At 51.2% G+C, this 13,661-nt stretch overlaps 2 protein-coding genes across 2 annotated transcripts in view; both read right to left on the bottom strand.

The window, feature by feature from the left end:
* Acad9 (acyl-CoA dehydrogenase family member 9) overlaps nucleotides 1-7,700 on the bottom strand; it is a 28,184-nt gene extending 20,484 nt beyond the window's left edge. The window contains exons 1-3 of the mRNA XM_047534844.1: nucleotides 7,502-7,700; nucleotides 2,810-2,903; nucleotides 108-209 (exon numbers count right to left, since the gene is read on the bottom strand). Coding sequence (XP_047390800.1) covers nucleotides 108-209; nucleotides 2,810-2,903; nucleotides 7,502-7,651 — 346 coding nt within the window. The 5' untranslated portion in view covers nucleotides 7,652-7,700. The remainder of the gene's footprint in view (nucleotides 1-107; nucleotides 210-2,809; nucleotides 2,904-7,501) is intronic.
* Nucleotides 7,701-11,500: 3,800 nt separating this feature from the next.
* On the bottom strand, nucleotides 11,501-13,051 carry LOC124971135 (sperm motility kinase 3A-like). Its single transcript, XM_047534924.1, has one exon. It carries the CDS (start codon nucleotides 13,049-13,051, stop codon nucleotides 11,501-11,503), a length of 1,551 nt encoding a protein of 516 aa, XP_047390880.1.
* Between the last annotated feature and the right edge of the window lie 610 nt (nucleotides 13,052-13,661).

The following is a 13,661-nucleotide window of genomic DNA, read 5'->3' as shown; positions in this document are numbered from 1 at the left end:
ACGGTTTGGTGCAGGTCTCACACCTTCCTGCACGGCAGCCTCTTGTGGACAAATGCAGGACAACGTCTGGACAACCACGCCAGCTGGGGACGGCGGCCTCCACTCACCATATTCTTCTGGGATCTGCATTCCAAAAAGGCCCAGGCTCTTCAGCTTCTCTAGGGTGTCGTCCGGGATTCTCCCCTCCCGGTCGATTTTCCGAGAGTCCACTGAGAAAAGGAAACATCTTGGTGAAACGGCACAGAAGACGCTCCCTTCATTCACAGAACAGGACACAGGACGCTTCCTGCAGAGCTTCGGACCCCAGCGTCACGAGCATTTGATTTGAAATTGTACACTTTCGTATGTGTTAAGGTAATGCCCGCCACTTTTTTTTTTCTTAACCAGGGATTGACTCAGGGGCCCTTGATCACTGAGCCACATCCCCACCCCTATTTTATATCTTATTTAGAGACAGGGTCTCACTGAGTTGCTTAGCACCTGGCTTTTGCTGAGGCTGGCCTCTAACTTGCGATCCTCCTGCCTCAGCCTCCCGAGCCTCTGGGATGACAGGCATGCGCCACCAAGCCCGGCAAGGTAATACACATTGAATGGCCGAGAAGTTAAACATTAGCACTATTACAAAGTGCTAAAGTCATCATGACTTACTCTTCTGAACCCCTCATTTGTAATTCTCTTACAACTTCATTGACATAATTGGTGTACAAAAAACTGCACATATATTGATATTGTATAATTTGCTGAGTTCTGATGTGTTCACCTGGAAAACCATCACAATACTGACGAGAATGCTTCTTTTTCCACCAAAGGTCCCTTGTGTCCCTCTGTAACCAATTTTCCACCCACCTGTATCTCCAGGCACCCCTGAGTCTCCACCTAGTCTTCAGTTTGTGCTGTTGAGTTTTTTGTTTTGTTTTGTTTCTGATACCAGGGATGGAACCCAGGGGTGCTTACCCACTGAGCCACCTCCCCAGCCCTTTTTATATTTTATTTAGAGACAGGGCCTCACTTTGGCTGAGGCTGGCCCAACTCTCCATCCTCCTGCCTCAGCCTCCCCAGCTGCCGGGATAACAGGTGTGTGCCACTGTGCCTGGCTGCATTGTTGAGTTTTATATATAGGGAGTCACAGAGTACATCTTGATTCTGTCTGGCTTCTTTCCCTCTAGCAGTTACTCTGAGATTCATCCATACTGTTGCACATATAAATATTCCATTGCATTGTCTGATACTCCATTGCGTAGTAGAATCGTTTATCTGAATTCCATAAAGTGTGTAAACCCCTTCTGAGCACAGACGCTCAGAGCCTCAAGCAAAAGAAACGTACAGGAAACATACGTAATAATCGATTTCCCTAAAACCACTTAAAAGCAGCTACAGATGAAACACCACTATGCACCAAAGAACAAAAGACAAAGGGCCGTGGAGGTCACCTCAGAGATAATGTGAAGCCAGGAAAGAAGAGATTAACACTATGAGAGGCTTGAAAGGAAAATGCTGTCAACACAGAAAACTTTAAAGATGGGAAGACGTGTGTAAACCGGGAGAGGTTAGATTTAAACCCAAGAAATCAGCAATCATATTAAAATGATCAATTAGAAGGCATGGACTGCCAGATGGGATTCAAAAGAGGCAACACTGTAGCCAGGTGTGGTGGCACATGCTGTCATCCCAGTGGCTTGGGAGGCTGAGGCAGGAGGATCGCAAGGTGGAGGCCAGCCTCAGCAACTTAGCAAGGCCCTAAGCAACTCAGTGAGACCCTGTCTCTAAATGAAATATAAAAGAGCTGGGGAGGTGGCTCAGTGGGTAAGCACCCCTGGGTTCAATCCCTGGGACCAAAAAAAAAGACTAGACAGGACAGTCAGTAGCGGCTGTTTGGCCTACAGCTAAGGTGTGCATATACACCACGTGTCAGTCACTCAGTGATCAACCAAGTTTGGAATTAATGGATGAAGAATCACTGCTCAACTCCAAAAAGGAAGGCTATTAATGATGCGACATGGAGGAGACTCAAAATTATTCCAGGAGCAGCCGGATAAAGATCAGCACAGTGATTCAGCTTACATGAAGTTGGAGAAAATACAAACCAAGTGAGAGAGCAGATCCGCGGCTGCCTGAGGACAGGGAGAGAAGGAGAAGGGGAGAAGGAAACTTCTGGGGTGATGTACGTGTTCACTATCTTGGCTGAGTTAATGGTTCCTCAGGGCACGACTTAAATGTGTGCCATTTACTGTAAATCAATTATACTTCAATAAAGTATGTGTATGGGGAACCCTGACCCATTATAGTATAAGCCTAAATGAAAGATCATGGACTAAGCAACTAAAAACAGGTTAAAATAGAAAGATAACCACTAGAACAAAACCAGAAACAAACATTCCTAATATGTAATAACATATATTTATATGTAATAACATATATTTATGCACAACTAAGAACTCTGAAAACTAGCAACCTATTAATAATTAATGCTATACAGTAGGAACTCTCAAAGAGTACCTGGGCTTACATGCACCCTGAGTTGCTTAAGGCCTTGCTAAATTGCTGAGGCTGGCCTCCAACTTGCAATCCTCCTGCCTCAGCCTCCCAAGCCACTGCGATTACAGGCTTGCAGCACTGTGCCTGACATTCAGTTAGCTTTTATGTAAAGTTTTTAATAAAGTAGCAATTGGGATGGTCCCTAAAACAAACTGTTAATGACATTAATGGCACTCAAGAGGGCCTCCTTTATATTGACACTGCTCCTAATATAAATATCGATGCAATCACCTTTACAATGTAAATGAGAAATAATGAAGAAAATCATACATACCTTCTTCAGCGAAAAATTTTTCCACAGGTCCCACAAACTGATTGATTTCATTAAGCTCCTCTTGGCTAACCTCTGGAAACGGGAAGACTCCTTTCTAAAAATAAAACATTTGCTAAGAATTACTATTATTATTATTATGTGATGGGCTGACAGATCTGGCTCCATGAGAATGTTCTAGGCCAGACTCTAAGGGAAATGACTAAACAGAGCCCATTTTGCTCTGAGACTCCATGTTATGTAGGAAATAAGCTTCTCCCATGGGAACACCCCGCCTCTGTGCCCATCAGCAGTTACTTGGTGTGACATGTTTAATGATATACAATGGCAACTCATTGCTCTCCTTTGATCTCTATTGCTCTTAACCAATGTACTATGTAAATGGTAATTGTGTGGATGTTAGTAACCATTCTTTAGTTTGTACCTAGGTAAGGGTCAGTTTGACCCACTTCCCCCTCTTGTCAATGATCTCAAGATGTTAGTTTATAATTTTGAATCATAGCAACAGACACTTATGATTAATGTGATTTTTGGTATAAAAACCCCTACAACCCTGTGGTTGGGGCTGTTCTCCCAACAGCCATTTTTTGGGGCATTGTGTGAGACAGTCAGCTGCCAGCTTAATAAAGACTCTCAAATTTGGACTTCTCAGTGGTGATCGGTCTGTTCTTAAGTTGCGCCCCATAACAATTATTATTATTATTATTATTACTTTGTTACTGGGGATTGAACTCAGGGGCACTTGACCACTGAGTCACATCCCCAGCCCTTTTCTGTATTCTATTTTGAGACAGGGTCTTGCTGAGTTAATTGGAACAGCTTTTGGTCTGTGGTGATTAAGTTCAGTTGCTCAGGGCCTCGCTTTGCTGAGGCTGGCTTTGAACTTGCGATCCTCCTGCCTCAGCCTCCTGAGCTGCTGGGCTTACAGGTGTGAGCCACCTTGGCTGGCCTAAGAATTACATTTTAAGCAACCTCCCACTGTGATAATATCAGTCAAAATGGAAGGAAAAAGATGTGCTACATTCTATGCCTGTCCAGCAGGACATGACCCATAGAAGGATCCAGCAAAAAAAGCTCACAACGCGCTTCAAATACAAGGATTGGGTGTAAGATGTCACTCCTTAAGTCCATCTTCCTCCTCACTCAGGCGGGTTTACTCCTGGTTTCCATTAGCTTCTTTATCAATGAAAAGTGAGGTGGGGCTGGTATTGTGGCTCAGTGGGAGAGCGCTTGCCTGGCACGTGAGAGGCACTGGGTTTGCTTGTTAGCACCACAAAAAATAAATAAATAAGCTGAGCACGGTGGTGCACATCTGTAGTCCCAGCAGCTTGGGAGGCTGAGGCAGGAGGATCACAAGTTGGAGGCCAGCCTCAGCCACTTAGCGAGGCCCCGAGCAACTCAGTGAGACCCTGTCTCTAAATAAAATATAAAAAGGGCTGGGGATGTGGCTCAGTGGTTGAGGGCCCCTGGGTTCAATCCCCTCCCGCCCAAAAAAGCTGCGGCTGGAGAACAGACTGTGGTCACCAGCCCTGACTCCCCAGAGCTGCTGTCCCTCTTGCCACTGACACTAACTCCCTGAGCTGAGTGCAAGACCACTGATGTCCCTCCTGCCAACAACACTGGCTCCCTGAGATGAGAGCGCAGGGCGTAGGGTCCCCCATTCCTCCTGCCACTGAGAAAGGTTCCTGTTCCGAGCGTGTGGGGGTGGGGTCGCGGGACCTGTCCGGTTGTGCAACCAGATCCCGGGCCTGGCTGGTTCTTGGATGTGGGGAATGGGCCACGCCCAAGGCCTCTCTCCGGGTCAATTTTGCTTTGATTACACATGACCCTGTTCATCTCAGAAGTACCTGCAATATTCAAAATGGGTCATGGGTCCTGGGACATGCAGGGACTGAGTCATGGTGGCAGACTGCGGCTCTGCTCCTATCCACACTCGTAGCCCAGAGGATGACCTAGCTTCCAGTCTCTGGCCTTGGGATTCACCTGACATTGGCCTGAGCCACTGGCCTTGTGGATTCCAGTCACCCCTTCAGCTGCTGGGACACGTAAGATGGTGGCTTTGGACCATCTTTGGCTTTTGCTGAGCCCTGGCGGATCACCCGCAGGAACCAAAGGTACAGAAAACACATGAACTCTGAGGACAAGAGGAATCAGAGACCAGACCCAGGAGCCCTGCCTTGTGGGGTCACTCACCAGGTGACCCAGGAAGGTCTCCAGAGGGGCCCTCAACCTCCCCTGCACCCTCTATACCAGACCCCTGACGCAGCTGCTCTGGAGGTGCGCCCGCAAATCTGTTCGCTCCTCTCCCGCCCCAGGACCTCAGGGTTTTGGCCCTAACCAAAGTGACAGATGACTTAGAGGAATCCCCGACTCTCCCTAGGACACCGTCACCCAGAGGAAACACGCAGGTGACTCTCATCGTGTAGCCTCTCAGTACAAAGCTGTCCCTTCCCATGAAGACGTGGCTGTCCGAAAGACCCTGGTCACTCTGTGTTCACAGACTCCCTGGCCATCCGGGTCCTGGGCACTGTGAGAGGAAGGTGATTCCGGAATGAGTGGGCAAGCTGGAAGGGACAGGTGGCACCTGAGAGCCACCAGCAAAGGGTCACTGCTGCAGGAGGGAGATCCTGGGAACCTGAAAGAACACGCGCTGATAACATCAGACAAAAACCACATGGGACACGTCCCGGGAGGGAGGTTCAACGTCAGCGAAGAGTCTGCAATTTCATAAAGCAGCAGGGCCGGTCGGTCGGCTGAACCTGAGGCTGAGGCCAAATATGTAAAACAGATCAAAGTCAAGTGGCCCAGTTTGAGGATGCTGATGTGGAGAACAGCTGCCAAGGCCACCCAATCACCCTCCCATTTACCCCCTCGGTAGCTCCGGGGTACTTCCACGAACAAGAAGGGAGGAGAGTGACGGCTGGCCTTCGTGACCCGGAAGCTCTCTCTCTATTCTGAGATTTTAAGTATCTCTGCCATGTAGCTGCACAAGACCCAGAAATGCTTCGGAGATGACAATGGCCTTATTCAGGGTCACTGAAGGGAAGGTTTTAGACAGGGCCCAAAGGGACAGAAAACATGTGGCTCTGCAAATAAGAGAAATCAAAGGTGACTCCAGAAGACTGGTCCAAACAAGTGGAACCAGTCTCTCAATTAGCTATGACACATTAGGCTGGGGAGAGGTGCAGGACTGGATGGGGACCAGGAACAAACTCCCAGACAGAGCCAGGCATGGTGGCCTGTCATCCCAGCAGCTCAGGAGGCTGAGGCAAGAGGATTGCAAGGTGGAGGCCAGCCTCAGCAACGGCAAGGTGCTGAGCAATTCAGTGAGCCCCTGTCTCTAAAAAAAATACAAAACAGGGCTGGGGATGTGGCTCAGTGGTTAAGCACCCCTGGATTCAATTCCCAGTACCAAAAATTCTTCAAAAACCCTCCCAGATTAGAGATTTTAATTAGAGATTCTCATTACAGCACCTAAATGGAGCTCCCGTAGACATAAAGAGTCTGGAACTGAGGGAGAAATCTAGGCTGGAGAAATCAGTTTGAGGCATCAGGATACAGATAGTATTTAAAGCCAGGACACTAACCTAGGTCATCAAGGGGGTAACTAGATGAAAAGAGAAGTTCATATGCTCCTACTAGGCTAGTGGGAACCACTGGCCAATGTCTAGAGGTTAAGGAGCCCAGAGAGAATCAGCAAAGTGGGCACAGGTGAGGGGTGGGTGGGTAACTGCAGGGTCAAAGTCCTCCTCAAGCTCCTGCTCCCATTCAGAGATGTTCTCAGTGACATGGAAGCAACACTGACACAGAGTGAGGGCGAGAGTGGGGAGGAGGCGCCAGAGGCTGAAGGACTGAAAGAGTCTTAAAAGACTTCAGTTTTTCTTCATCACGCAGCTGGAAGGCAGACGGCCCCAAGACAAAGCACCCACAGTCCCAGGTTCTGGGGAAAATGGTTTCCTACGTTTTAAAGTTGCTAGCTCTGAACTTTCCAGCAGGGTTAGTGACTCCTGGTCCGAGTAGTCCAAGAGAACAAAGTGACAAGTCTTGAAGCCAGCACTTTCTTTTTTGGGGGGCCGGGGGATGGTACCAGGGATTGAATCCAGGGGCACTCAACCACTGAGCCACGTTCCCAGCCCTATTTTGCATTTTATTTAGAGACAGGGGCTCACTGAGGGGCTGAGGCTGGCTTTGAACCCGTGATCCTCCTGCCTCGGTCGCTGCGATCACAGGCGTGCGCCCCCCGGCCCGTCTCGTTTGGATCGCAGGCACCACCCGTCTCGCTGGGGTCCTGCAACACATTTGTGGGATAACACACACCACCAGCTCCATTTTTCGTGTAAATGCACGGACATTAAAAGCCAAGGTAAAAAATCGGGGGCTTCTGACTCCGAGAGCCGGGGGATGCTTCCGTTGCCAAGCTGTTGCTAGGGCTGGGCTCTGGGTTTCTGAAAGGGACGGCGTGCGACAGGAACCCTGGAGGCAAATGTCCGAGGAAGCTCAACGGCACGGTGAAGCGCTAGGGCCGAGCTGCGGAGAGAAGCCCGGACCCTGGAGGGCGCCGGGGAGGGCGAGGACTAAGCCGCGTCTAGTGCGCGCTTTCTCTGCGCAGGCTCCGCGCGCTCTCGGGCTCTGGGTTCCCCATCCACCTTCCTAGGCACGAGAGGCCGGAGAGCGAGGGTCGCCGGGCTCGCTTACCTTCTCGATTTTGCCCAGGAAGAGCTCCTTGGCGAAAGACGGGCTGGGCGGACTGGTGCGCAGCGGCCGCCGGCCCGCGGTGAGGGCCACCAGAGCCCGGCAGGCTCGCGCCGCCGCCGCCCGGCGCAGGAAGAGCACGCAGCCGCTCATGCCGCCCGCGGTCGCTCCAGGAGCTCGGTCACCTCCAGCCCAGTGCCGCCTGATGATGCCACTGGGCCGCGCCGGCGCGCCAGCGCCATTGCGCTTGCGTGGCCACGCCCCCGCAGGGCAGAGGGGCGGGGCCGCCGCCCAATGAACAGCTGGCCTTACTCGAGGGGGCGGAGCGTGAGGAGCCGCAGTTCAATCAAACGCCGTCAGTCTTCCGCGTGTGTGGGCGCCCCGGAAAGCTTCCCTGGTGCCCGGGACCTGAGCGGCGCCTCGTGCAGCTTCCAGGACGAGACCGTGGCAAAAGGAAAGAAAAGCAAGGGAGCAGGGAGAATGCACGACCCAGATGGGCCCGGAGGGAGCTCGGTGCAGACAAATTCCATGCGCCAAGGGATGGCGGGTGCGGAGGAGTCGCTTTGCTCTGCTTCGCTTGGCATGCGCATTGCGCGTGTGCGCACGCGTGCCTGCCTGTGGGGCAACCCGACGGGCAGGCAGCCGGGGACAGTGAGGGCGCAGCGTGCCCACCCCGCCCCGCGCGGCCACCGTGCTTGCAGGACTCAGATGGGCGTTCTCTTTTTTTTTGATCAATCCCTGCAATTTTATATATATAATATATTATTATTATATATTGTTTATGTTATGTATTATTAATATATCAATATATAATTGTTGTGTTATATATTTAATATCATGTTGATATGTATATTTTAATATGTATAATTTACATATTTTATTATATATGAAATTATTCATATATATGAAATTATATATATGAAATTATTCATATATATGAAATTATATATGAAATTAGATATTCTATATTGTTAATATTCATAATGTATAATTGTTATATATTAACATATTAATATGTATATCTTAAATATGTATATTTATATTATATATGAAATTAGATATTCTATATTATTAATATTCATAATATATAATCGTTATATTATTAATGTCCTATTAATATGTATGATAATAACATATTATTTATTTTTTGTACCAGGGATTGAACCCAGCAGTGCTTAACCACTGAGCCACATCCCCAGCCCTTTTTATATTATATTTAGAGACAGGGCCTCGCTCAGTTGCTTAGGTCCTCACTGAGTTGCTGAGGCTGGCCTCCACCTTGCGATCCTCCTGCCTCAGCCTCCCAAACTGCTGGGATTACATGCATGCACCACGGTGCCAGGCTGGCCTGTGTGCTTCCTGCATGCTGTGAGGTGAGCAGCCTGTACTCTTCCACATGCCCTGCCATGACGTACTGTGCCACTGTGGACTCCAAACAACAGGGTCAAGCCAGTGTGGACTGAGACCTCTGAGACCATAAGCCAAATAAACCTTCCCCCCTTTTATCTTAAGCTGTTTGTCACAATGAGGGAAAGAGGACCAGCATAGTGCTCTAAGGGAGAAATAAACAATACTATTAGGAGACAAAAGAATGTCCCCATTGTACCTTTTAAATGTTCCTTCCATTCCCAGACACTACCTACCAGTGTTCATATTGTATGAGTTTGTCCATTAGATAAAATGCGTTGATTGGGAGGATGAGACAGGAGGATCTCAAGTTGGAGGCCAGCCTCAGCAACAACAAGGTGCTAAGCAACTCAGTGAGACTCTGTCTGTAAATATAAAAGGGCTGGGGATGTGGCTCAGTGGTTAAGCAGCCCTGGGTTCAATCCCCAGTACCAAAAAAAAAAAATTTTGTATTCATTCTAATGGGTATGAGGTTGTGGTTTTGATATCGTCATGGCTGACTGGACAGCACCTCTGGAGAGAGGTCTATTCGAGTCCTACTCAAGTCAGTGATTCCAATTGATGTATTTGATGTTTGATTGAGTCTAGGAGTTCTTTATGTATTCTGGATTATTCTTATCAACTGTGTCATTTGCAAATAGTTTCCACCATTGGCCAGATTATCCTTGCACGCTGTTAGTTGCTTTTAAATCCAGCGTCCTATTTGTGTACGTTTCCCTTTGTTACTTGTGATTTTGGTGTCATAACCAAGAATCCTTGTTGACTTCAACATTGTGTCAAGTTTTCCCCCTATGTTTTCCTCTGGGATTTTTTTTTTTTTTTTTTTTGGTGCCAGGGACTGAACCCGGGGGTCCTTAACCACGGAGCCACATCCCCAGCCCTTTTGATATTTTATTTAGAGACAGGGTCTCTCTAAGTTATTTAGCACCTTGCTAAGTTGCTGAGGCTGGCCTCCACCTTTCGATCCTCCTGCCTGCCTCAGCCTCCTGAGCTGCTGGGGTGACAGGTGTGCACCACTATACCTGTTTTTTTTTGTTCTTATTAACAGAATATCTTTAAAAAGTTCTGCAAAGATCCCAGGGTGGTTTGAGACTTTCTAATTTCCATGAGGGCTAAGTTCCTCTGTCTGGCAAAAGCTCAATTTGCCTGCAAACTTGATACACAAAAATTGTTCCTTCTGCATCCTGTGTAAAGACTTTTGAGTCCTTTGTATAGCCTAAAAATATGGACAAAGAGTAACGAACTGCCGTAGCTAATCAACCTGCTTCCTGCTCGTTCCCTGGGTGTCCAGGCTTATCTTTCCTATATCAATTCCTAAGGCTCCTGAGGAACCAGGAGGGTGCTCCCTGGTGGGGTTTTCAAGTCACACATTCTGTGCCTCAGATGGGACCTGGGAACCGGGAACTTGCTGTGGGACACACCTCCTTCCTGCACCCCTCTGTTCCTCTGGGCTGCTGTCTCTGACGCTCAGCACCCCTTGGAAACACAGGATGACAGAAGGGCCCATCCTTGCATCCATTCCCTCCCAGGGAATGGGGTAAAACATCACCTTTGGGCGGGCTCAGTGGCACAAGCCTACCATCCCAGCAGCTCAGGAGGCTGAGGCAGGAGGATCCAAAGCTGGAGGCCAGCCTCAGCAAAAGTGAGGCGCTAAGCAACTCAGTGAGACCCTGTCTCTAAATAAAATATCAAAAGGGCTGGGGAGGTGGCTCAGGGGTTGAGTGCCCCTGGGTTCAATGCCTGGTATCCCTCCCCTGCAAAAGAAAGTCACCCCTGCAAGACCTAACTCCTCGTAGGACATCGTCAAAGAACTGGACAGCACTCAAATGACCCGGAAGCTGCTCTAAAGGCAGGAAAGGACCCCACCACCCTGCCCCCCAGCAGAGTCTGCTTCATGGGATCTCCTTAGGCGATTGTGGGCGTCTCCGCAGAACCAACATAGGGCGACAGCTCCCTCTGTCTGTGGTCCCCTAGAAAGTGATAACCAGGCCCATCAGTGACAGATGGTCACACAAAGGGTCTGGCTTTCTGTCCCTTGGGCTGCTGAGTCCATCGTCCCTTCAGAAGCACACAGAAGAGCCCTCTGTTGCTGCTGGGGACCCTATAAAGTCATTCCCCCTTGCCACACGCCCAGGGGGAGATCCCCAGGTACTGTTCCAACTGAAGCACGACCCTGCAAGGAGCAAGGAAAGGAGGGGACAGCCGATTCTCTTTAGAGCCTCCATTTTATAAGAAATTTGAGCAACAGAAATGGGTGAAGCAGCATCTCTGTGACCCCCGCATCCTGGCGGAAGGACTCCGCAGAGCAGGGGGCAGCGAGGGTCCTCGGAAGCGGCTGGTGTCTCCTCCAGGTGCGGGAAGGAGGCCTCGGGGCTTCTGCGCCCCCTCCAGCTGTGGCCCCAGGCCGTGAGGTCCCGTGTCATCTGCCTGCGGAGACAGGTCTGACGCTTAGCAGGACCGTCATCCCGGTGCCTGGCTTCAGCTCAGCGTCACCCTGATCCCTCCCTGCATCCAGCCACCACCAAATGGCATGCAGAAAGGAGCACGTGGGGAATACAAGCCACACTGCCACACCTACTTGGCTTTGAGGGGCTCTCAGCTGTCCGAGTCCATCAGAGCCACTTTGTTCTCGAACCTTCCGCCAGTCTGGCCTCTATGCGTTGGAGCCACTTGGTTGGGGAGTCCAGTCTTGGGGGCCGGCACGCAGCAGCACACTCGGGCCATGCAGGTGGCGATCCTCCTGGACAGACCCCTCCAGCCTTCGCTGTGGTCGTGGGGGGCCTGGTCGGCAGGGTCACCAGGGGGTGTCCCCAGGGAGACGGAGCTCTCTTCTGAGGACACGAGCTGGGACTGTGTGCAGCTCTCCCCCTCCCACATGCTGCTGCTGGACCAGGAGCTGGGCAGGCGGGCGGTGAGGCTGGGGACCGGGGTACCGGCCTGCGAGCTGCAGGGGGGAATCGCAGGCTCGCTGGCCCTTCTGTCCTTCAGCCCTGACGGCTTGTCCACCACGGGCAGCTGCTGCTCACCGGGCAGGAAGAGGGTGGAGCAAAGGGCAGGCACGCTGGCAGACCTCTTTGGGTGCACGGCGACGGTGGAAGGAACTGAGGGGCACGGGCGAGGCCCAGCCTCCAGCCGCACCGGCCTGGGGGGGACCAGGCAGCCTGCCCCCCAGGTTTTCTGGTACTGGAGCATGAGATACGTGGCCATCGCCGCGTCGAACTTTCTGGTCTTCAGAGACATCCAGGTCTCAGACAGACTGTAGCCCAGGTCCAGCATGACCTCCATAATCGAGGGGTCCAGGAGCGGGTCTCTCCACGGGCTTGGGGTGCATTCCTCACCCTGGCTCAGCCACGGGTGCCTCAGTATCTGGTCTACCGTGGGCCTCTGCGTAGGGTCCATGGTCAGCATCTGCGCGATGAGGCTCTGGACCTCGGGGGACATGTGGGCGGGGATGTCGTACCTTGCATGCAGGACCTGCTTCCTCAGCTGCTTGAAGGAAGTGCCATCAAACGGGAAGCGCCCCGTGACCATGTGATAGAGGAGGACGCCCAGGCTCCAGACGTCCACCGCGGGGCCATCGTATTCTTGGCACTGGTACAGCTCCGGGGCCCAGTAGGACGGGGTGCCGCAGAGCCTGTGGAACTTCTGTCCGGCCGTGAACCTGTGGCTCAGGTTGAAGTCACAGAGCTTGACGTTGCCTCCGGCGCCCACCAGGACGTTCCCCAACTTCAGGTCTCTGTGCACGATGCCCTTCGTGTGACAGTGACACACGGCACTCACGATCTGCCTGAACATTCTGCGGGCCTCCTCCTCCTGCAGGCCCACGGCCTCCGGGATGTGTTGGCTCAGCGGTCCCCCACCTGCATACTCCATCACAATGTAGACAGCACCGAAGGTCTCGATGACCTCAAATAGCTGGACCACGTGAGGGTGCTCCATGGCCTTCATTATGTCCACTTCGGACACAATGAAGGGCAAGTCCTGCTCTATCTTGGGTAGGACTTTTACGGCCACCTCGGTCCCTGTGAGGATGTGTTGGGCCAGTTTCACTGTGGCAAAGCTGCCCTGGCCGATGTCCCCGAGAACCTCGTAGTGGCAGGTGAGGGCGTCCTCCAGGGAGGAGCTAGCCGAGAGTCCCTGTCCCATGCTCATGACTATACTACTCTGACTACACATCCTGAGCAGGCACACCCAGCACGAAGGCTGGCTGAAGACCAAAACCCAAAAACCTCAACGAAACAACCCCAAATCACAGAACCAACCCGAAGGCTGCAACCACCAGGTCACCAAACAAGAGTCTGATGGGTCACCGACCAAGAGCTCCCCGTATTTAGGGACAAAAACCCAGCTGCGACCGCTGTCTGATAGATATACCTGCTGCTTGAAATTCCCTCACAGTGGCTCCTTGTGAGGTCAGGGCAAGAAGTGGCCCCGTCGTGACTGAGCGGAACCCACGCCGGTGGGCTCACGCGTTGACCTCCAGGAACCTGGCCACCAGCGTGAGAGGATTCTGGAAGCTTTGGGCTTCAGGGGGTTATGGAGGCTTGTTTAGGAATTAAAAACCCGTAGGATGTTCCAGGCAGGTCCAGAAAGCTGTGATCGCGACCGCCTTTTTAATATCTTGTCATGGGGACAGTCATGGTATTCCGTTCTTTTCTTCTTTCCACTTGGAATGACTGGTGTCCCAAGGTTGGTAGCACTTCACTCACATCATGAGACACTGAAACAAAAATGCTGTTTTCCCAGACACCACAGG

Source organism: Sciurus carolinensis, chromosome 19, assembly GCF_902686445.1.
Source record: "Sciurus carolinensis chromosome 19, mSciCar1.2, whole genome shotgun sequence".
Lineage (NCBI taxonomy): Eukaryota > Metazoa > Chordata > Mammalia > Rodentia > Sciuridae > Sciurus > Sciurus carolinensis.
Note: the sequence above shows the minus strand (reverse complement) of the source record. Positions and strands in the feature narration are given on the sequence as shown.